The sequence below is a fragment of the Giraffa tippelskirchi genome, chromosome 8 (assembly GCF_054371585.1).
Source record: "Giraffa tippelskirchi isolate mGirTip1 chromosome 8, T2T-mGirTip1v1.2.pri, whole genome shotgun sequence".
NCBI classification, from domain to species: Eukaryota; Metazoa; Chordata; class Mammalia; order Artiodactyla; family Giraffidae; genus Giraffa; species Giraffa tippelskirchi.
The window spans coordinates 7867709-7892327 of NC_137282.1; the positions used below are offsets into that span (position 1 = coordinate 7867709).

At 47.6% G+C, this 24619-nt stretch overlaps 1 protein-coding gene across 2 annotated transcripts in view; it reads left to right on the forward strand.

Moving 5' to 3' along the window:
- The window catches only part of SLC20A2 (solute carrier family 20 member 2), a 106125-nt gene that overhangs the window by 33456 nt on the left and 48050 nt on the right, over nt 1-24619 (forward strand). For both annotated transcript variants that reach the window (XM_081519148.1, XM_081519147.1), the window contains exon 2: nt 22223-22774. In XM_081519148.1, the coding sequence (XP_081375274.1) occupies nt 22486-22774 (289 nt within the window). In that variant the 5' untranslated portion in view covers nt 22223-22485. The remainder of the gene's footprint in view (nt 1-22222; nt 22775-24619) is intronic.

The window sequence follows — 24619 nt, forward strand, 5'->3', positions numbered from 1 at the left end:
TAGAGGTGTACTGTGGTTGGGGTTAGATCCTCCTCAAGCTGTTACTTAGCCTCTCAACTGCATAGTTCAGTCCTGCAAAAAAAAAAAGCCGTGTAAGATGTGTCCATTCTTTTAAATTTAACAGAAGGATGTGTCCCAAGGTGTTTTTACTATGAGGAAGCATATGTTCTTTTAGGAGGAGTTGCTAAAATGCTCGTAAACACTTTCTGAGTGTTTGTTTTCGTGATTTATGTGCCATGAGAGTGAACTAGGAGAGGCGGTGATGTCAGTGTCGCCGTGGGAGTCAGGAGGGTTTGCTGGAGCGGAGACCCTCCGGTGCCCGGGAAAGGAAGGGGTCTCCCGGGAAGGGACGGGGGTCTCAGTGCCCTCCCGGGAAGAGACTTCTGACTACTTGTGACCTTGACCGTGACCTTGGCCATGAAAAATCACAGTGAGCTCAACTCACAGTCACCAGCAGGAGGTTCAGATGCTGAGAAACTCGGGCAGCTTTGTGGCTTGGGGAAGGAACCTGAAGCCCACGGCTCCAACCGTGTGTAGCCGTGTGTCAGACTCGCCTGTGCTGCCCATCGCCCCCTGCACTTAGCTGTGCACGTGTGTCCTCCAGCCCTGCTTAAGCTGCTCTCCCTGGCCACCTGCCCTCCTGTCCTCAGCCTCCCCATCTTAAAATAGTCCCAGCCCCAGAGTCTCTGACGACTCCCGATCACAGGAGATTGCTTTTCCTGGGATTTCATTCCTAGAGAAGAGCCTTCTGCTCTGTCAGCATGGCCAGAAGGGAACTGAAATGATTGGGAGCCTAATGCAGGTGCTCAGTGATCACACTCCTAGAATGTTCTCTTTCAGAAGGAAATCTTGCAGGAATAGGACTTGATCCACTGAGTTTTCCACTGTTTCATCTGGCATGAAAGGAGCAGTGAGCAGAGGGTGCCTTCCGCACTGTGGGTCTCGGGCACAAGGGTATGGTAATAGGATCTGGGCCCCGGCAGGAATGCCAAGAGCTCCTGGACACGCTGAGAGGCTGTTGTTATTTAGCATGTACGAGGCACCCCCAGAGCCATACAATGCACAAAGAAAGCATAGTTCCTATACTCCAGGAGCCCACGTGCTCGTGTTAGGCGGGACGCAGAGCCCGGGCCCGACTTAACACTGAATGAACTGGCAGAGCCAGGGAGAGAGGAAGAAAAGGAAAGCAGGTGGGCCGGGGGGCTGGGTGGCCCGTGGGCGCTCTCAGTCCACCTGGGCTCTGGCCCTTAGGGGTCGGGCAGCCAGCAGTGCCGCCGGGCCCTGCTCCGCCGTCGCTTCCTGCAGCTGGGGAAGTGATGGAGGTGAGAGGCCCCCAGGGCCTGGTCCACAGCCCAGGGTCACTGTGACGAGGCCCACCCAGGGAAGGGGATCAGGAGTTTCTCCTGCACCTGGAAAGCACCTATTATTCATCTATAGGGGAGGCAGCTCGATACCACGTGTGTGCTCAGTTGCTCAGTTGTGTCCAACTCTTTGTGCCCTCATAGACTGTGGCCCACCAGGCTCCTCTGTCCCTGGGATTTTCCAGGCAAGAATTCTGGAGTGGGTTGCTATTTTCTCCTCCAGGGGATCTTCCCAACCCAGGGATTGAACCTGCATCTCCTGCACTTCCTTCATTGGCAGGTGGGTTCTTTACCACTGAGCCACCTGGAAGCCCCTGTTAGCTCCATTATTACCCCCAGAAACATCCAGAGCACCATCTAGCCTATGCATGAACGGCCTACACGTTCAAACATATTATAAATGTAAGAAGCATCTTTCTCCATACAGTGATATTTGGGTAGAAATCTGATATTTGGGTTCCAGACTTTCTCTCCCTCTTAAAAACCGATACACAATTGAACAGGTGACTTCGCATAGTTGGGGATGTTGGGTCAACTGTTACATTAGTTAGAGAAGGGCTTTGAGCTTCTTGGAAGAAAGGCGTTTCCGAAGGTCAGCCCGGTGTTACTGCAGCCCATAAAGGAGACAGAATGGCATGAATCAGAGGGCACTCATAAGGCAGGCGCGGGTGCTAGAGATTAATACCCAGGAGGATGTGGTGTGAGTCATTTTCCCTTTATGTTCAACCTCATCCCATCTCTGACTAAGGCTCCAGGCCTAGTTCACAGCCCCACAGCTAAAAGGGCTTCAGAGAGAGCTCGAGAGAGAACCTCAGAAATGAGTAAAGGGTTGAAAAATGATGCCTATAAAAGATGTTAGGAACTTCTATTATTTAGCCAGGAGGGGAAAAAAAATGACCAGGGGGTCTCTTGAATTGTTATTCCGGTGTCTGTATTCCAGGACCAGGGGACAGAGGCCAACTGGTGTCCAGTTCTCTTGAGGATGTAAGGGTTTGGTCCAGTGACGGTTAGGGTAGAACCGTGGTTCTCACGGTGCAGCCAGCTTTAGCCTCACCTGGGAGCTTGTGCAAAATGTACCTTCTCAGGCCCCACCCAAGACCCGTTGATTCAGAAACTATGGGGAGGTGGGAGAGCCCAGCAATCTGTGTTTTAACTCACTCCCCAAGTGATTCAGATGAAGTTGGAGGAGCCCTGAACAAGGTGCAGAGTAGAATAAAATGGGGAGTTGGGGTACTGGAAAAGGTAAGCTGTTTTCTTGAAGCCGTCAAAACCTGGGTCTTTGCAGGGTTTTCAGTATTCCGTCCGATGTCAGGAGTTAAACGGCTTGTCTGAGTCCCCGCCAACCTTCCCTCTGCTTTGCATTTCCTGTCACTTCGAGAAGACTAATAATTAACCAGGAGAATTTTGCAATGACTTTTGTGAGCTCAGTAGTTAAGACACTGCCCATGTCCAGTGAAGAGCAAGTGAAAGGCCGATGAAGTCCTGCTGTGTCGGCAGGTGTCACCATCTCTGCTCTGTACAGCACGTCATTAAACAGAGTGTCTCCTCTCCTCGGGGCTTTGCAGCAGCCACCAGTGGGCAAGTTTGAGCAGCGGTGAAAATGGGGGCCCCTTGGTGTTAGCCTGTGGCCCCTCCACGTCACAGGCTGCTGTGACAGACCCTATGTGGGGGGGGGGTCTCCTCCTCCTTTCAGAAGCAGGGAGGCTGAGGAGGGAGTGTGACCCTACCCTACTCCCCCACCTCTGTCCCTTGCGCTGCGGGAACGCTGACCCACGCCTGCACGGGGACTTCCACCTGACGCCTGGAGGCTAGAGACAGGGGCACCTCAATATATTGTGTTAGTGGGTCTCCCTGGAGTCGGGGGATGGGGGCCTGTTTACCCTGTTGTTTTATATCTGCAGCATACAACCAGCCAGACACATAGTAGGCGCTTCATGCAAATAAACAGTGAATCATTCCATCGTAGCGTCCAAGGCCACAGGTGCCCTGCCTCCCTCCATGTGATGAATGACCAGGAGTCGGATGGCTTGCCGTTCGGGCCTCCCCAGTCCAGATGCTCCCTCCTAAGCGTCCCTCCCCTCCCTCCATCTTGCGCGTAATACAGATGCATCTCAAGTTCATGGTCTTTGCCCTTTTGTCCATCCTTCCTGTGTGATTTGCTTGGAGGAGTTGTCTGGGGTGGAAAGCAGAAACTCCGGAGAGGATATCTGTCCGTTCGTTACATGCTGTATGGCGTTTGGGACAATCAGCGCTGTCTGCGATCAGAGTGAAGGAAGGGTTTCCTGAGGACATGGTCTGTCAAGGCTGCCTAGAAAGTGTCGCAGCGGGAGTGTGCCGCTGTCCCCAGAGAGGCTGTGTCTGGCCTGGGCCCGGCCCGGAGGCCCTCGGAGCTCGGCTCTGAGGACTGGAACGGGGGCCTCCTCAGCGTTTGTTCTCAGTTACACATCTGCAGGGGAGTCAGCATTGCTTCAGGTGCGGGCCGTGTGGCACGGAGTCCAGTGTGCCCTGTCACGGCAGACAGAGGGTGGAGCTGGCAGGTGCATTTTGCAAGTTGTCACCGAGTCCTCAGACCTCGTTAGGTTGGAACAAACTGACTTCTCAGACATGAGGGCGCGTGCACCGTCCTGTCCTGTCTGTGTCACGTGTCGCACACACAGTATGTGAGGCCTGGTCCATGTTCTGGTTGCACACAGAGAACACAGGGTTATCTCAGCAATTCAGGAGCAGAGATGGCCGACTTTGAACACCCTGCATCTGCCCCTGAATTGAACAGACTGTCTTTTAAACTCCTGAACTCTCAGTAACTATATATCCAGTAGAGGAAATGCCCAGTGGCTAGTGCATTTGGTTCTTCAGGATAGCAGGCAAAGGCTATTTTCATTTCTATACAAAGAAAGATGATGGAATAGTCTTTCTTTGGGTATTTCACCCTGGCAACAATAATTTTGTTTCTAAAGTCAGTCATATCTAGCCCACAGATGTGTCATTAAAAATGAGAATGGTTAGGTCATTTGGGATTAGCTTTATCTCATGGCAGTTGCTGAGTCAAAAAAATGTAACCACTTTGAAAGGAGAGAAAAGAAAAACTCCTTAGTCTGTTATTAGAAAGAATTACTGACCTAATAATTCAATCAAAGATCCCCAGAAACAACCTAATAAGGTACTTGGACTGCAGCCCACCAGGCTCCTCTGTCCATGGGATTCTCCAGGCAAGAATACTGGAGTGGGTAGCCATTCCCTTCCCCAAGGGATCTTTCTGACCCAGGGATCAAAACCAGGTCTCCCACATCACAGGCAGATTCTTTACTGTCTGAGCCACCAGGGAAGCCAAATAATTTATGGTCCTGCCCCATAATGCAGCATGCTGCAGCTGTTTGAAATGATGGTGTTGGATGTATATGGAGTAAAACTAGCAGGTTACAAAAAAACATAGGTATCAGCTCATTTTTTGAATGGAAGACATTTTTAAATGGGTATTCATAGCTTTAATTCCTTTTTTAAAAGGAAGGCATTTATATGCACGTAAAAAAAGAACGCAGTGCCCCAAATATAACAACAGTTAGCTGTAGGAATGAGCTCATGTTTTCCCCTGGCTTTCTGGTTACCTATATTTTAGGCTTTTTTCTTCAGTGAGCATATATTACTTGTGAAATATGAAAACCTTTGTTTTCAAAAAAGAACTGTTGTAATTCATTTTTATTTTGACTTTTATACTTTATTTGATTCATCAGTGGCCTCTCAGTGGCTTACATAATTAATACCTCCCCCTGTGGATAAAATGAGTACACCCAAGTGTTCACAGAAACAGTGGTCATTTTGCAGGGGTGGGCAAGAAGCATTGTTCCTTGTTTTACTTTCTCCTTTTCTGTATGTACCAAATTTTTATATGCATGCATGTTGGGCTTCACAGGTGGCGCTAGTGGTAAAGAACCTGCTTACCAATGCAGGGAGACGTGGATTCCATCCCTGGGTTGGGAAGATCCCCTGGAGAAGGAAATGGCAACCCACTCCGGTATTCTTGCCTGGGGAGTCTCATGGACAGCGGAGCCTGGCGGGCTATGGTCCATGGGGTCACAGAGAGTCAGGCGCCACTGAGTATACATGTTCCAGGCACAGGTGAAAGGCATCCTGCAGGGGTCTGCCTTGTGACCTCAGTGCTCTAGAGGTTCCGTGAACTCTCACATGAATCTCAGTTTGGCCAGGTTCAGTGTTATGTGGAGAGGGAAGGCAGGGAGCTGGCAAATAAAACATATTTTTAAAAGTCATTAAAATAGTACACCTAGCGTGAAGATTATCCACTTAGGCCCAGAATAGTGGAGGGTGGAACCATGGCCGTGGGCTTTGGGTAGTATTTACACAGCACTTATCTATGTGGCCTCTGTGTGCATCTCAGCAGCATTAATGGAGGTGATAGCGGTGTAAGAGAGCATCTGCTGCTCGGTTACTTCTGCCAGATGTTCCTGGCGTGTCCTATGGCCTTAATCGTAAGGGTATTTGGGGGAATTGTTTTGGTACTGGTGGTACTTGCTTTAAGAAATTCTTGAGCCGTAACAGGAGGCCTCCCTTTCTACCCACTTTGTATGGTGACACGAAAGAAGAAATACTTCTGATGGCTATGGCAAAGGTCTCCCTCTGAAGTCTGTGCAAACACTAAGCCTTGACCAGAATGAGTGGATCCATCACCAGGTTCACTTGGGGACAGAAGTCTGGGTTGAGACTGAGTTGAATCCACTTTCAACAAGACTGATAACCTTAAACTTAAAGCCAAAGTGCCTTGGGAAGCCAGATGGATCACATTGTGGCCTAACCTTTGCTTCAGAGTCTTTGTTACTCATCAGGAGTCTTTCCCCGAGTCCTGGGAGCCCAGAGAGCTGGTTTTTCAGGTTTCCTCCTTTCCGTCTTCATCCTTACAAGGAGCGTCCTTCTCCTCACTCTGCCCTTCCTTTCTTCATCATCTTCGCCTCTTTCTCCTACAATTGCTCTAGGCTCCGTTAGAAAGGGCAGGAAGCTGATGGCTATCCAGGGAAAGGGTCGCTGAATCTTGGCTTAAAGACTTGGACCGAGTTCATTTTCTTCCTTTTTGTTTTTTTTGTTTGTTCATCTGGTTTTTTGTTTGTTTGTTTGCTTTGTTTGTTTCTGTCTTTTCTCTGAAGACTGAAATCGGAAATGAGAAAGTATGGTTGTACTCAGCGTAGCGAGGTAGCTGGGAATTATAAATGACCTCATCAATGAGTATGAAGGTTTTTAAAAGAAAGAAGGATTGCTTTCAGCCTGACCTGAAATTGAAGTGGCGCCGGAGCAGGAATGGAGGCTTGCTGGGATGCCCCATCACTTTGTGCCTCAGCCTGCCCAGCGGAGTCGAGAATCCCTGGGCACCTGGCAGGCAGCACGTCCACCTTCACACCTCCTCTGTCAGGCCTGATTTTTGCCATCTCTACTTCTGTGGACATTTTTCTGATATTCCCCCTATCTTTTAAGTCATAATGTCTCCAGGCTCTGTGAGCCTTGTCAGTAACAATTAAGGAAATCCACAATTTTGACTTGAAGAAAAATGACTTAAAGTCTAATCCAAAAGAGACTTCTTTGACCAGGTAGAAAAGCTTGACATTATCATGCATTAGTTATCATGCATTATCAGGCTAACTATTAAGTACTAGAAGGATCTGGTTTTTAATTTATATGTGTGTTCTGAGATGGAATGACTCCAATAGGCGATCGTATAATAAGAAAGATTTGTTTTTTGTCTCCTTTTGAGAACTCAAGTGATCAATTGGATCTGACTCCAGGTGTAGAAGTATCTTTTCTTAAAAGGCAAATCCAGTCACTTAAAAATTTACATACAGCAAAATTCACTTTTTCTGGTGTACAGCTGAATGAGGTTTCACACATGCTCGGGGTTTTGTGGCCACCAGCACAGCCAGGATACAGAATAATCCCAACTCTCCAGCGATTACCCTTGTGCTGCCCCTTTGCTTTCAGATGCTCCCTCCATCCCTTGCTCTCTGAACTGTGGAAGAGAGCCCCAAACGTCATGGTAGAGTCTGGAAATCTGACTAGCTAAGGGGGCTTAAGCATAACCTTTGACCAGTAAGTAGCTTATGCTGTCCCATGGGTGATTCCTAGTAAGCCAGACTAAAATACAAAAACATGGGGGAATATCTGAGCGGCCACAGCAACAGCTGTACACTGTAGGGAAATGAGATGTCACAGAATTCGTCCAGCCAAGTGAACAGCCAAATAACAACAGACCTCTAGCGGATGGGAGTACCAATAGCCAGAGTTGCTACAATAAGTTGTCCTTTATGTCTATTTTTCAACAAAAAAATTATGAGACATGTTAGAGAAACTGAAAGGTGTGATACATAGGGGAAGTAAGCAGACAGTAGAGACTGCTTTTGAGGGGCCCATTTATTGAACTTAGCAGACAAAGACTTCAGAACAGCTATTATTATATTATCTTAGTTCAAAATCTAAAATAAACTATTCTGAAAGAATTCAAGGAAAATTGGTGGCAGTGACTCATCAAATAGAGACTATCCCTAAAAGAGATAGAAATGATAAAAAAAAAAAGAACCAAATGTAGTTATGACACCAAAAACAAAAGTAAGGATAGATAAATTGGACTACATCAAAATTAAAGGTTTCTGTATATCAAAGGACACAAGCAATAGAGTGAAAAGCCAACCTACAGAATAGGGGAAAATATTTGTAAATCATACATCTGATAAGGGGTTAGTATCCACAATATAAATATATGAAGAACTCGTACAACTTGAACAACAGAAAAATAAACTGACTCAAAACTGGGCAAAGGACTTAAATAGACATTTCTCCATACAGATGACCAGCAAGCACGTGAAAACACTCACCAACAGTAATCACAAACCCACAGTGAGATATCACCTCATATCCATTAGGATGACTTCTCCTGAAAAATAATAACATAGAAAATAACGTGGAGAAACTGGAACCTTTGTGCACTGTTGGCGGGAATGTAAAGTGATGTAGCTGCTGTACAAAATAGTATGGTGTTTCCTGAAAAAAATTAACAGATTTATCATCTGACCCAGCAATTCTGCTTCTGGTTGTATACCCAAAAGAACTGAAAGCAGGAACTCCAAGAGATGTTTGTACACTGTTTTAATAGTAGTATTCACAATAGCCAAAAAGTAGAAGCAACCCAGAAGTCCATCAGCAGATGAATGGATAAATAAGATATGGTCCATACATACAATGGACTATTATTCAGCCTTTAAAGGGAATTCTGACACGTTGCAACAAGGATGAACTTTGAAGACATTATGCCAAGTGAAATAAGACACTCAGAAAAAGACAAATAGTGTATGATTTCACTCGTGTGATGCACTTAGAACAGTCAGATCCATAGAGACAGAAGGTGGAACTGTGGTGGCCAGGAAGAATGGAAAATTATTGTCTAATGGGTACAGAGTTTCAGTTTTGTAAGATAAAAAGTTCTATAGGTGGATGGCTGTGGTGTTTACACAATGACGTGAATGTACTTAATGTCACTGAACTGTAAGCTTAAAAATAGTTAAATGGTAAATTTTATGCTTATTTTAATCACAATTAAAACATCTTTTTAAAATGGAAATTTTGGAGTTGAAAAGTACAATAACCAAAATGAAAAACTCATCAGGGGGCTCCACAGTAGATTTGCACTTTCAGAAGAAAGAAGCAGCGAATTTGAAGATAGAGTGATAGAAGTTATGTAGTCTGAAGAACTGAAAGAAAAAAAGAACGAGGGAAAATGAACAGAGTCTCAGAAAAACATGGGCCACTATGAAGTGCCCCAGCAGGAATACCAGAAGAAGGGGAGAGAGAAAGGGCAGAAAAAAACTGTCAAAGAAGTAATGGCTGGCAAATCCCCAAAGCTGATGAGAAACACCAACCTGCACAGCCAAAGTGCTTAACAAATTCCAATTAGGATGAACACGAAGAGATCCACACCCAGACATATTACAGTCAGAAAGTTGAAAGGTGAACAGAAAATGGGAACGCAGGGAGGGAGACGTGACTCGTGGCGTCTGAGGAAAGCCCAGGGACTCTCACAGCGGCAGAAACCAGCCGGCAGTGAGAGGACCCGTGAAAGTGCTAAGAGAATCCTGGATCCTGGAGAGCTGTCTTTCTAAACAGGAGCGTCCCCAAGTAAATAAAAACGGGGAGAATGCCCTGCTGGCAGGCCCACCTTACGAGAAAAACTAGAATGAGTTTGGTTCAGTAGGCTGAAAGGAAGTGACATGACAGCAGTTGGAATACACGCAGGAGCTCCAGTGAAGGCGACGAAGTAGGTGATGATAAAAGACAACATGTTTCTTTCTATTCTCTTAACTGATTTCAAACATCACAGAAGAGCAGCTTATACCTGGTGGCTTTCTGGTTATTGTAAGAAAGCCCCTTATGTTTACATACAAGCACCTTCCTAGCCCTAAGTTTTCTAAAAGAAACAGACAAAGGAAGCTAGTGACTTGCCCTGGAAAGTTTCTGTCTTAATGTGGAATGAAGCAACGGGAGCACTCTCAGAATTGGGAAGTAATTTTCAAAGAAATCTCATAAACTGTCTTTTTTTTATACTTTTGTCTCTATGGTTTTTTGAAGGTGATATCAAGCAGATGCTTATGGTTTCTTAATTTAGTTGTGTTGTTTAGTCACTAAGTTGTGTCTGACTCTTTGGACTGTACCCCGTCAGGCTCCTCTGTCCATCGGATTTCCCAGGCAAGAATACTGGGGTGGGTAGTCGTTTCGTTTTCCAGGGGATCTTCCCAACCCAGGGATCGAACCCGTGTGTCCTGCTTTGGTGGGTGGATTCTTTACTGCTGAGCCGCCAGGAAAGCCCCTCTAAATTTAGGAACAAGACTTTAATTTCATAGTCTCAGAGGTGTGAAGAACTGCTAAATTTTCACCTGACTTACCAACCAGATTTACGGACGCACTGCCTTGTGTAGGCTGCTTTACATTGCTATTTTGCCCTTACTGGTGGAATTGAATCAAGTTTGTGGCCTTCTCATGAAGAACTTCAGAGACTTGAATCGACTTTGCTCCCTCGCAGAGAGAAAAACTCCAGCTAAGTCATTTTAATGTTTATTTATTTGTCCTCTCTTGCTTCTGCCTAAGAACTATTGCTTAAGAACCTCTGGGATGAAAATAAGAAATATGGGGCTGTAAAAGGAGCATGGATAGTAGTGAAGATAATAATCTTCATCTATCAACTCTTCCATTTATATTAATGTTTTAGTAATAGAAATAATACGTAGTGGTAGCAGGAATCAATGTTTTTACAAGTATCATTCATTTTTATTGAACTTCCATTATACTTGGAACAGAATTGGCAAATAAATGTGTAAGAACCAAGATGTCTATTTATATACATAGTTCCATTTTAAACCGTGGCTGAAGGGAAAGTATTTCCCTAATATAGCTCCTGGGACTTGGCCAAGCAGCCCAACACTTCAGGGCACAGAATAGGAACAAGTGATCCTTAGGTTTGTCAGTTGATAGAAAGGATATTAAGTGATTTGCTCCTGAAAGCAAATCTGTTTTTGGTTACAAGTGAAGAAAAACAGGTTACCTAGAATATTTGGAGGGAATCTGTGTCTATGCTGCTGCTGCTAAGTCGCTTCAGTTGTGTCCGACTCTGTGCGACCCCATAGACGGCAGCCCCCCAGGCTCCGCCGTCCCTGGGATTCTCCAGGCAAGAACACTGGAGTGGGTTGCCATTTCCTCCTCCAGTGCATGAAAGGGAAAAGTGAGAGTGAAGTCGCTCAGTCGTGTCCGACTCTTGGCGACCCCATGGGCTGCAGCCTGCCGGGCTCCTCCGCCCATGGGAGTCTCCAGGCAGGAACACTGGAGTGGGGTGCCACTGCTGTCTCCGATCTGTGTCTCTAGCGCATACAGAAAGGGAGAGATGTTCAGGGGCCATTTCTGTCTGGGAGTGAGAATAGATACATAAGGCTCAGCTGTTCTCGTCCTCGGGTTTCAAGCAGTATTTGCACCTAAAACTCTCTGGCAAGGTGTTCACAACTTATTTTTCAAATCTCCACTGCAGGTAATTCCACATTTCCAGTGGGAGCTCATTTCACTGTGAGGCAACCCATCCCGTTACCAAGTTTTCTCCTCCTATCTGAGTGTAGCTTGTCTTATTAATGATGAAAGGTAATTAGATAAAGAAGGGCTGATAATGTATTTTCTCTTGGTAGCATTTTCATGGCAAATAGATGAGGAAGCAATGGAAACAGAGACAGGCTTTATTTTCTTGGACTCCAACATCACTGCAGATGGTAACTGCAGCCATGATATTAAAAGACACTTGCTCCTTGGAAGAAAAGCTATGACCAACCTAGAAAGCATATTAAAAAGCAGAGACATTACTTTGCCCACAAAGGTTCATCCAGTCAAAGCTATGGTTTTTCCAGTAGTCATGTGTGGATGTGAGAGTTGGACCATAGAGAAAGCTGAGTGCCAAAGAATTAGTGTTTTTGAACTGTGGTGTTGGAGAAGACCCTTGAGAGTCCCTTGGACTGCAAGGGGATCCAACCAGTCAATGCTAAAGGAAATCAGTCCTGAATATTCATTGGAAGGACTGATGCTGAAGCTGAAGCTCCAATACTTTGGCCACTTGATGCGAAGAACTGACTCATTTGAAAAGACCCTGATGCTGGGAAAGATTGAAGGCAGGAGGAGAAGGGGATGACAGAGCATGAGATGGTTGGATGGCATCACCGACTCGATGGACATGGGTTTGAGCAAGCTTGGGGAGTTGGTGATGGACAGGGAAGCCTGGCCTGCTGCAGTCCATGGGGTCTCAATGAGTCAGACATAACTGAGCGACTGAACTGAACTGAAATGAGCCTTTACGTAGACTCACTGAATTAGCCATTTAAAGTGGAAACAACAGATAAAAGCTTTCTTACTTTAACCCAACACTTCAGTCAAATCCCATTTGAACCCCACAAGGCACTCGCACTTATACCTCCCAAGGCAATCTTTCAGTTTTTAAGAAATATTTTTCATGTAAGTCATGTAGGACCTCCTAAATCTTTCCTTCTTTAGGTCAGATCATCTCAGCTCCTTTAACTCTCTCTCATTTGAATTAATTTTGCTTTTATTTCTTTATCCTTTAAAAAAATATATTCTTATTTACGAGATTTAGACAGTGCCTTCCCAGAGAGCAAAAGTCTGTGTGGAAACATCTAAATAACACAAATGCTTTATGAGCCCAGAAGAAATTTAAATGTCAGAATGACAGGAATGCAGAGGGAGACTGACTGTACCAGGAATAAGGGCTGAGCCCACAGGCTCTGCAGTGGAAACTGGAGCTGGGGGGCGAGAAGAAGTAGGTTCACGTTCCATAAACTCATGAAGGCCGCTGACTGCACGGCTCGAGAGAGGGTCAGAGGTTTCCACCCGCTCTTCCCACAGGACAATCCTGTGGTTCATGGTTCCAGGCTAAACTGCCTCTTCCCGGCCCTGTGGTCTCTGGATGATGCGCAGGACTCGAGACGTCATCAGACCTTGAGAATGTTCCAGGATGCAGGCTCTGCAGCATTCCCGGTTATCCGATGTCTTTATCACCCTCTGGTCTTTCCCCGTTGACTCTGCCCTCCCGTTCCTCGTGGAGGGCAGGACTTCAAGGCATCCCAGCTCCAGGGCAGGAGGCAGTGTCACTGAGAAGGTCTGATGGATGCCCCCCAGGGCATCACTTCTGCTGCTTTCCTCGGGGCACCTCCTGTGGAGTGAGTGCGTCATCACAACCTGCATGTCCAGTGAGGACAGTCACATCTTCAAAAGGACCAAAATCAACATAGACAACTTCTAAAGTCCCTTCAGACTCGAATGTTCTCAAAGTCTGTGAACCAAGGTAGGCTAAAAGAGTTGATCATATACGTGGTTTCTTGTAAACATTACACTCAAATACTGTCAAGTACTTGGACCGTCAGGACAGTTTCTTATTCTTTGGGTAAAGTTCAGTCCTGGCGGCCGGAACCTCCAGAAACTCATCAGGAAGGTGAGAGAAGAGACCAGAGAGGGAGCAGGTGTGACCGAGGAAGGACCTTCCCACTCCCGCGCACGGGAGGCCCCAAAGCACACAGAGACCCGCGCCCCCGGGGCTCAGAAAGGAATAGAGAGACAGCCTTGAGAGTGAGAAGAGAAGTAAAGAGAACGGAACTGCTCAGTACAGCTCGAGCTGAGGGTTGCAGGGAAGAAAGAAATGTCTGAGAGGCCAAAAACAGGCAGATTCATATGAAATTCATTTTGCTTACTAGGAAAAACTAAGCTTATTTTGGTGTTACATTCCTAACTTGGGGGGAAAAATGTTCTTTTCTTTGTAGTGTTTTGCAAGCATTTTTTTCAATAATACAAGTAGTAATCGCTCCTGGTAGAAAATTTTAGTAATATAAAAAAATGTAAAGAGCACCCGGAGAGGGTCGTTCTAAACTTGGGCCTGTTTCTTTAGTCCCATGACTGGTGCGTTCTTCAACAGAGTTGCGATTTGGCCTAGGCCGTTTTGTGAACTCCTTTTTCACTCAGCATCATTACTATGTTCTATTGTCATGTAAAGCTCTCATGTCACCCCATTTTAGTGACTAAATAAAGCTTCATCTTTAGAAGTCACCCGTGTTTTCTCAGCCATTCTCCTGTCTGGCTGAGGAAAGTTGCGTGGTTTCCTCTTTTCTCGCAATGATAATAGGTGACACTGGAATAAACATCTTTGTACGTTGAGTGTTTATTCACATTCATATCATTGGTTTTTTTAACTGTTGAGAGTCACGTCATAACGAACACCCGTTCCCCGCCTGAGTCCTCCTCGTTCAAGGTAGAGGACCTGGCTGGCCCTGCCCCTGGCCCAGCCTGGCAAGTATACAAGCACCATTCCACATATGAAAATAAACACTGTCACTTGGAACTGTGTAAATCACTTCTGACTGTACTTACAGGGGATGACATTACAGGACTGACTTTAGAATTTGGTGTTGGAGTTGCAAACAAGGTGACACTTTTATTATCTCATCCGCTCGTTTCCTGTAACTGACCTCCCAGAAACTTTGGTACACGAGGTGTCCACAAATTTAGACATCACGCATCTCCAGCCCGTGGCCCTCCACAGATGTGACTTTCAGCCGACATGGCTTGTATTTGCCCTGACCTCAAATGCTCATGAAATGCCCTGACCCCTGTTTGGCTCCTGTGGAAGTGATGGAGACTTGTCTCCACGGGAAGACCGGTGCTCTTTTCTCTGGAGAAGCGCTCAGTGCCCATCCTGAAGGGCAGTCAGTGGGCGATCCCAGCGGTGGGCCTTCCTCTCTCATCTCTGACCTCAAAGTTGTGTCCGAGTCCCTCTCTGGAGGACTTCCCTGTGATGCAGCCGCTCCTCTGGTCTTAGCTCTTTGCTTCTCGATGCCGCTGTTTGGAGCAGGAGTGACAGCTTGCCCCTGACCCTGGTCACACTGTGTCTAGCTGGAATGTTCCTTCTTTCCTCGCTGCTCTTTCTTTTTTTAACTGTTTAGCTTTTATACTTCATCCTAGCCGGACAGTGTGGCAGGAAGGGAAAATATCAAATCTGACTTGTTTTCTTTCCCCGCCCCCCAGCTCTGTTGAGGTATAATTGATAAAGTGGTAAGGTTATCATTTAAATATTACAATACGAAGTATACCCTGTGATGATTTTATATGTTTCTATACATATATACATTGCAAAAGAATTCTTCCCATCTAGTTGATTAATGCCAGAGAAGGCATTGGCACCCCACTCCAGTACTCTTGCCTGGAAAATCCCATGGGTGGAGGAGCCTGGTAGGCTGCAGACCCATGGGCTCACTAGGAGTCGGACACGACTGAGCGACTTCACTTTCACTTTTCCCTTTCATGCACTGGAGAAGGAAATGGCAACCCACTCCAGTCTTGCCTGGAGAATCCCAGGGACGGCGGAGCCTGGTGGGCCGCCTTCTATGGGGTCACACAGAGTCGGACACGACTGAAGCGACTTAGCAGCAGCAGCAGCAGCAGTTGATTAATGCATCCATCCCCGCACAGGTAATTAATGCACCCATCACCACACATGTTTATCTATTCCAGTGTTATTTTCTAAGCAGCTTTACTGAAGCATAACTTATATACAGGCAAGCCCACCAGTTGTCAGTGTACGGTTGTATAAGTTTTGACACACATGCATAGTAACACCAACTACTCGCGAGAGAACGAACAGTCTCCTGTATAGACGTGTGTTTCCATTTCTCTTGGGTCTGCTGGCTTGCACGGTAAGCATGTGTTTTAGGGTATGAGAAACCCCCAAGTTCTTTTCCAAAGTGGCTTTCCCATTTTGTGCGGATTTTTTTTCCTAGCACTTTTTTGAGTTCTTTTCTCTCTGCCCCTTCACCTCCGTCCATCCCTCCAAGAAGTTCCTGAGCCTTACGGTGTGTGTCAGTCTTCAGGCAAAGACAAGCCCAGAGTTTGTACAGCAGGAAGGAGGGCAGCCCTCGAGGGAGGTGGGGCTGTGTGAGTGAGGAAGACCCTTCCCAAAGGATTTTGGACCCTTACGCTCTTATTCTCGCTGTGACTGCCCCGATAACCGATAACTTCAAGTTGCTTGAAGCCAACCACGACTTGCAAACACTTTGGAAAAAAGGATTTGATCCTGACAATAATTCCAAAAAGCCCATGTGTTATTACTGTCCCCCCTTTACAGATGATGAAGCAAGTCTTATCTGTGGTCACATCACTGGTTAGTAGCAGGGCCAGGCTCAGGCCTCAGGTTTCCTGCCCATCGCCCAGGGCTTTCTCTGCTGGTAACGACAGGTCCCCACGTGTGGGACCCCCTGTGCTGAGCTGGGACCTCACACACCACTTCTCAGATGGGGCATGGACATGACTTGCCCAGGGCAGCTGTAGACTGGGGTGGACGTGGAGTGACCTGTGCTGGGCTCGTCCCCTTCTCCAGGTGGGAGAAACACCTCTTTACTAGTAGAGAGAAAAGGAGGGGCAGGGACACTCCAGGCTGGGCCAAGGTTCTGGCCTCTTCTGTTCCACTTTGCACGTCCTAGGTCACTGTTAGCAGGCTGTGTGTCCGTGCGCGGTCCCCTGCGTCCTCCGCCTCCATCCCCCTGTTCCAGGTGGCCCCTGACCGTCTGACGTCATTTCCTTCCCCTTCTCTCTCCCTCCTCCCTCCCCATCACCCCTGCTCCTCACCCCTCCCCGCCTCCATCAGGACAGCACCCTTCTGCCCCTCTCCAGATGCCTCTGCTCCCAGGGCTGCGGGGCTTATCTGGGGACAGGCCCTTGAAAAGGGAGTTGAGACCTGTTTCAGACCCTTCCTAGTAATACTTCAGTTTTTCATCATTTGTGTGAAAACATGAAGCTCAGTATTTTCTATCTTAAATGTACTGTTACTTTTTGAACTATTTTTTTTACCTTTTAAGCATGTAAAGTCAATGAGCTACTCAAGAAGAATGTTAACAGAGACTCTTTATGACAAGGTCTACATCCTGAATGGTGAAAAAAATGTGCTTGCTGCACTGTTTTCTGCAAGATCCCAAAAGTGAAATCTTCCATTCTGTTGAAATATCACCAGGGAAAATACTCATCATCTTTCCATCTTATTCATCAGGCTCACCCACAGGTAGCCGAGTTACTGGACTTTACATCCTTCCCCTGAAGTGACACCTGTCTCCCCCTACGTTTTGACCTGAGTGTCAGAACCCCCAATGCAGTCCGGGCTGCCGGGAGAGCAGGTTTTTCATTTTCAGAGAGTTGTGCGCGTGAGGTACCTGGGGCCTCAGGAAAGGAGTTGGGAAGTTACTTCAGAGCCCCAGGTTTTCTGCGTGGGGACCTGGCTTCTTCCTGTTGTCTGTTGGCGGGAGGGCCTGCCCTGGGTGCAGCCGTGAGCCTTCGGAAAAGATCCTCACGGGCTGGAGCAACACAGGGGACCCTCTCCTGTATCTGCTTCTGAATCGAGCCAGAGGATGTAGGCAACTGTTAATTATGACTCAGCTCATGTCAGTAAATAAGATTAAGCCTCATCAAGTAGGACCTTGCCCTATTTATGCTGTTTCCTAGCAGACCCAGGAAATAAGACATTTTATAGATTTATTGAATTCCTTCTGCATCATAGGGGCAGGAGAAGGACTTGGGTGAGATGTGAAGCTAGCTCAGTCAGCATCCTTCAGGATCAGAGGTGTTTTTTTAAAAAAAAAAAAAAGCTGAGTTCAAGATTGGCAGGTGAACTGATGAAAACAGGTGTGTACTTGGGGAAAAAGCCGGAAGTCATCTTTGGGATTCTTTTCTGCGTGAGTCTGGGTCCCTGAACAGCCCACAGCCCGCTGCCGTGGACCTGGTTGTCTGGAGCTGGTAGTGCTGACTGGGGAGATGGTTAGACCCCAGGCCGGCGGGGGCTGGGAGGCTGGAGCAGACCTTTGCTGGGAGGGTCAAGGGTCTCCTGGGGTGTAACTGTTGGCAGCATTTCAGAGCAGGACCCCCCAATCCAGGCTTCTCTGTGCACTGAAGTTTATTAAATGCCACAACTCAGCAACATTCCTATTCTTAAGCAGTGTACAAACCTGACTAGAAATATCCTGAGAATGTTTGTTTTCACGCTTCTATAAACATTCCGATTCCCAGGGTGGGGAGGAGGGTGTTGGGGAGAGTTGAGTCAACGCTGACAGAGGAAGAGAGTCGAAGCCTCCACGTAGGAGCCCTGGGAGCGCGGCTCAGAGCCGAAGGCCCAGGCGCCCGGCCGCGCCCAGGTGAGCTGAGACGCCTGCTCACCGAGGAAAAGCAGGCTCTTGTGAACATGACCCGTCTGGGACCCAGACCTTACGAAACCCTCAGTACTTCCTGCGGGAGTTCGAACTCTCGAGGGCTCTGCTCCTCCAGCGCGAGAGGTCGGGGGCATCTGAACACCGACGACCGTCTTGTAACCCTAGGTCTGTGAGTCCGGCCATTTAGGGGTTTTCACACTCAGGGAAGGAGAGGGAAGAGCAATGCTTGGTTCCAGCCATCCTCATCACGTCCTGACACTTCTCAGAAAAGCTCTCGGAGGAGAGATAGGAAGAACAAGGCGTTTGCCGGAGGTTTTCTGATGGGCGTCGCCCCGGGCCGAGCATCGCCGCTGAGGAGGAGAGAAGGCGTTTTCGTTGTCGCTCCCACACTCAGAGCCTCTGTCTGCAGGATTCCCGTGAGCTCACGCGTGTTTCCATGCACTGCCGCCAGTGTCACGTCTAGGCTTCCCCGCCCCAACATGGAGTAAATATTTGCCTACAGTCTTTATTCAGATTTCAGTTTTTATATTTAAATCTTTAACTTGGGGTGAGGTAGGGATCTCACTTTTTTCTTCCTTCTGGATAGTTAGCAGCTGGCACGTTGGCCCAGCATCACTTATTGAATAAGGCGAATTTCCGCCTTGATGTGATCAACCACCTCCCCCTCCTTCAAAATTCTACTTTCAGACATGAGCTTCCCGGTCGGGCCTCGGCCACTCTGAATTTGGCCGCATTCTTGACAAGCTACCGCTTGCACGGTGACTTTCCGGCCCGCCGAGGATGCAGTTTCAGCAGTGCGACCCTCTGTTTCAATGCATCCCGTTGTGCAGTTATTTAAGCACTTCGCTTTGTGCGTGTTGGATAAAAATCAGTGAAGAAAATCAAAGTGTTGGTACTTGCAATAGGAAGTAGGCTGGGTAAATATCATGCAAGATGGAAATCATTTGGTCTCTTGAAAGGGGCAGGCCTTTCTCCTCAGCCAGGTGCTTCGGAACTTCGGGGGTTGAGTGTGAAGGAGAAAACATAGACATAATTGTGGAGATAAGCTGTTTAAGATCATGTGAGTGGGAGAGAGAACCCCTGCTCTGAAATGGTGCTGGGGTTCTACAAAGACTATGAAACCCTCAGTCCAAGCAGAGCGGCCCGAGGGCCTCACCTCACCCCCTGCATGTGGCGTGTCCAGCCGTGAGCTGTGCCCAGACCCCGCTCTGCCACCTACCAACAAAACCAAGCACAGCGCAGATGGGAAAACACGCTGCCCAGTAACTCCTCAGCCCAGCGTTCCTGTTTCCATCCCCACTGACGAGCCAGCGCTGCGTCCCGGTGGCATCAGCCACCGGAACCCCTCTTTCCATCCCTTCTCTTCCCCTTGTCAGCATCCCGTCCCCGGTTCAGGACACCCCATCTGCACCTGCGCCGTGCAGGGGCCTTGGAGGCAGTCTCCCCACGTCCCCTCCTGCCTCCACCCTGGCCCCCTCTGCACTGTGGCCAGGGGCCTCCAGGAAGGAGAGCCTGAGCACATCAGCACCCCCCTAACAGGACCTGCAGTGTTAGCAGGGGCCATCATCCTTGTGGTCCAGCCCAGCCTCCACCTCCCCGGGCTGCCTCTGGTCTCCCCCCTCGTGCCACTCCTTTGCAACTGGGAACCACCTGGAGTGACCCCCTGGTCCCAAGTTGACCCCCCCCATCCTTAGGTGGCAGGGGACCCCCTCCTGCTCACACAGACCAGGTGCCCCATCTGTGCGCTCGTGAGGCTATATGTACGACGTAGGCCTCCCCACTTCAGCACCTGGCACACGGAATAGTCTGACGTGTGTCCGTTGATGAGCATCCGTCTCCCCTCCTGGACCACATCCCGTGTCACTCAGCATCTTCCCGGTGACGGGCACACCAGGGCGCTCAGTAAACAGCATCCAGTACTGTCCTTGTTGGCCTGTGGGTCCCCTGACATGACAGACAAGGCTTCATCTAGAACTCTTTGTATTTCAAGGTAGATAATATTGGTCCACACTGGTATGACTTTGTATTTTCATTTATCGACTCAGCGCAGTCTTTCCCCACGTCTCCAGAGTCACATGGGCTACAAAGCTTAGAAAGTGAGAAGGTGATCTGGGCACACTTCCTGTTTTGTCCTATGCCTGTCACACTGCCAACACGTGTGGTTGCTGCATTGTAGTTGATTATTTTTTCTAAAAAGATGGTTCTATATATTTATTGATTTGTTTTTATGTATTTTAATTTGGAAAGCACATCATGACAGTATTGAGTTTGGGGAGGAAAGAAAAAATTGATCTCTACTACTGCTTGTCAGCTCAGCCACTGTTACACTGTTAGTGAATTACCTCTGGGTCTTTTATATACCTTTTAACATTGCCACAGTCATAGGTACATACATTTTGTGTCCTGCTTTTTTCCCTCTAAATAACCTTAATGTTGACTGATCGTTATATTTTATATGACGTGGTATATGAGGCTAACTCAGTTCAATAAGCATTTATAGGCATCATTCTCAATGCTGAGAACCACTCAAGTACACAGATGTGGTACTCTGTATAATAATAGAACACCACGACTCTGCAGCTTTTCAGGACATTTTTCCTTCATGGATGTATTAATTCTGTGACATCACCTCTTCATCGGAGGAAGAAGCCTATGCAAGAGTTTTCTTCCTTTATGTAATAGCTTCTTTCTTCGCTTACTCAGCGGCTTGATTAGGGCTTATCCCATGTCAAATGCTAGTCTGTGTGCTGGAGACAGAGCTGGGAATCCCTGTGCGTGAAGCCAGATGGGAGTGAGTGAACGAATGAATGAGGTGGTCAGCAGAAAAGGCAGACAGTTGGGTGAGAGAAAAGGATAATGGCATGGGCCGGGGTCACTGCTGTTAGACAAGGTCGGGGTCCGCTCTGGTGGTGACGTCTGGGCAGAAGGGGACTTGGAGCAGGCGGTGAACTGACGGAAAGGATGTTTCTGGCCCAGGGACCAGCAGGTACGAAGGCTCTAAGCTGAGGGAGCTAGAGGTTTTCATAGAAGAGGCAGGAGCAAGTGAGGGGAGGAGATGGGCAGGAGCTGAGGTCAGTGAGCCCAGGCGGTCTTGGGGGGTGAGATGAGATCTGGCAGAAGGTGATCTAGGGAGGGAGCCCTGAACAGATCTAGGGGGAGCCCCGAGGAGATCTGGGGGGAGCCCTGAGCAGATCTATGGAGGAACCCCGGGATCAGAGCTCCCCCCCAGATATTCTCAAGTCTCCACCATATCTCCTTGGAGCTCCCCCCAGATTTCCTTGCGACTCCCCCCCCACCGCCCCCAGATCTCCCTGGGGCTTCCCCCAGATCTCCCCAGGGCTCTGCAGGGGAACCCTGAGGATATCTGGGAGGGTCCTGGGGAGATCTGGAGGGGGGCCCTGGGGGGACCTGGGGGTGATCTCCCAGGCTGTGCTCAGGCCTCTGACTGTTCCCTGGTGAGGTGGGAGGCGGTGTGTAGTGACTTGCTCTCCCTCGTGCTCTGATAAGGTCCGCTCCGGCGTTCCCATCCTGCTGGGAAGCCCCTTCAGCTTCTGTCTCCCCCATCACCCTGTGGACAGGTCACTTCATGCTCAGACACAGGTTTGCTGAGCTCGGTGTGAAGTGTGTTTGTGAGCAGGTGGACAAGCAGCCACACCCCAAAGTGTCACAGCTACATTGGGGTAACCCTGCTCCAAGAAGTTAGGCGTGTTCTGTGTATCTGATGAGCTCTGTGACTCTGAATTTCTCATTTTTTCTTTTCTTCCTCTGATGGAATTTTTTCCTTCTAAAATAAAGGCCACATATATTCTTCAAATTGTGTAAAAATGTACCCTAGTAGGACTTCTTGTCAGTCTATAATCATAAAGCATGATCACCCTCTGAAGATTTAGAATCAACTCTTTTTTGGTGGTGTGGGGGTGTCAAAGTTAGCCTGATTATAATCTTCCTTGCGTTGCTTTATGGTCAGATCGGCCACATACAAGCGAGATTGAGAGCCCATGAGGCGTCTCCAAACACTTGTTCCTGAAAGAACAGACTGTTGTCACCCGTTCCTCAGGGTGACTAATTCCTTTTGTTTTCTTTCTGTCACAGGAGGAGCCCTTACAGCTTCCCCAGATCAGGAGGGAAAATATGGAATGTGTTTTACCGCTGACTGAACACAACCCAATGAACTGTCCTGACAGTAGTTTGAAAACCAGCAGTTAGCAGTTTGTGCAGCCCCAACATCATCTGGCACTTTCCAGAGCAGACTCGCTGTTTACAGGAACTCTCAGCCTCACACCCCGTAGAACCTCAGGCTCAGCCGATTTCAGAGATTTCTGCACAAGAAAAGCACCTGGCACCCCGCGTCCACAATGGCGATGGACGAGTACCTGTGGATGGTCATCTTGGGTTTTATCATAGCTTTTATCTTGGCGTTTTCTGTGGGTGCCAATGACGTTGCCAATTCGTTTGGTACCGCCGTGGGCTCGGGTGTGGTGACCTTGAGGCAGGCCTGTATCCTGGCTTCCATCTTTGAAACCACCGGCTCGGTGTTGCTGGGGGCCAAAGTCGGAGAGACCATCCGGAAGGGCATCATCGACGTGAACCTGTACAACGACACCGTGGAGATGCTCATGGCCGGGGAGGTCAGTGCCATGGTCGGTAAGTAGCCTCGTCTTCCCACCCGTGGGAATGCATCCACTGACCCACTTCTCCGCCCGACTTCTGTCATAGCCATAGATGAGACTTTTGCTTTAACTTTTCAAAAACTGGTCTGACAGTTTTTTTTTTTTAAATAGGAGTATAGCTGATTTACAGTGTTATGTTATTTTCAGGTGTATAGCAAAGTAATTCAGCTATATGTATATGTAATATACATGTATATGTATATATGTATATGCATGTTTTTCAGATTTGTTTCTCATTCATTATATTTTATTTGTGCTTTCTGTATGTTATGATTTTGGTCAGTGTTCAAGTGTCAAGCAACCATTTCTTTCTTGAATGTGTTCAAATAGATTTTGGCTAAGTCAGTGCTTTTCAAAAAGTCCAGAAAAAAAAGATATTTGTAGCATAGCTCTTTGTCATTTTAAAACTGTTTGAAAGTTCTTAAAGAAAGAACACGTTAAAGTGAATGTGTTTCAGAGGTTTACTTAAGTTTATTTGTAAACCTTGAAGGTTTATTTCTGTTTTTTCATATATTTTTCATTAGTTCCAAGGCAATGTTTTAAAAATGTGGATGCCAAAAAACAGTATTTATGAGCTTAGCTTTTGTATTCTCAGTTTAAGTTTTGGAGCAGTTACCAAATGAATCTCAAGTGCCTGTGTTTCAAGAAACAATGAATCTCAAGTGCCTGTGTCTCAGGAAACATTGGTCTCTCCTCTGTCATTTGTCATCCTTTTGTTGGTTTTTGTTCAGATTTTCTGATTCCGCCCCTGGGAACTCCATCTGGTATGCTTGTTTTGTTTTCCGGCCAGAAGATCATTTGTACGTCACCTGTTTGCAGTAGGACCTCTTATGGGTAGCGTCAGGGTGCCTGGATGAAAGAGGGGTGTGGAGGGCAGTGAGCTGCATTGTAAGAACATCCCTGGCTGGATGAGTGGTTCCTTCTCTGCCCGCGCTGATCCCAGACCTGTGGCAGCATATGGGTGCTTCCTCACCAAGTGGAGAGGTTCGGGCAGCAGGGCTTTAGGTGCAGCTGACAAGACCCTCCTCCACTTGCCTCTGGGTCCAAGTGACTCAGAGCAGCAGCGGTTCTGCATGGGCAAGGGGTGGGGGTGAGAGCGATGTCCTGCCACCTTCTGTTTTCAGCAGGGCATGTGCTTCTGTGGAGAGAGCCACACCGTGGGAGGCTGGATGCTGGTGGACCGAGAACACGGCTCCATCCCACGGGTCCCGAGATTAGTCACCACCAGCACTTCTGTAGCACCGAGGATGTGTAGGTCATTTGCCAGGTTTAGGATGGCCCATCATCTTTTTTGTGACAGCAGGTTAGTCTGAGAAGTAGTTGAGGTCTTTGATTAGAAGCAGACGGAGGTCCTGAGTAAGGAATTAAATACTACTAAGCGACTCAGCAGTGGCCACGGGACTGGAAAAGGTCAGTTTTCGTTCCAATCCCAAAGAAAGGCAATGCCAAAGAATGCTCAAACTACTGCACAATTGCACTCATCTCACACGCTAGCAAAGTAATACTCAAAATTCTCCAAGCCAGGCTTCAGCAATATGTGAACTGTGAATTTCCAGATGTTGAAGCTGGTTTTAGAAAAGGCAGAGGAACCAGAGATCAAATTGCCAACATCTGCTGGATCATTGAAAAAGGAAGACAGTTCCAGAAAAACATCTACTTCTGCTTTATTGACTATGCCAAAGCCTTTGACTGTGTGGATCACAATAAACTGTGGACAATTCTGAAAGAGATGGGAATACCAGGCCACCTGACCTGCCTCTTCAGAAACTTGTATGCAGATCAGGAAGCAACAGTTAGAACTGGACATGGAACAGCAGAC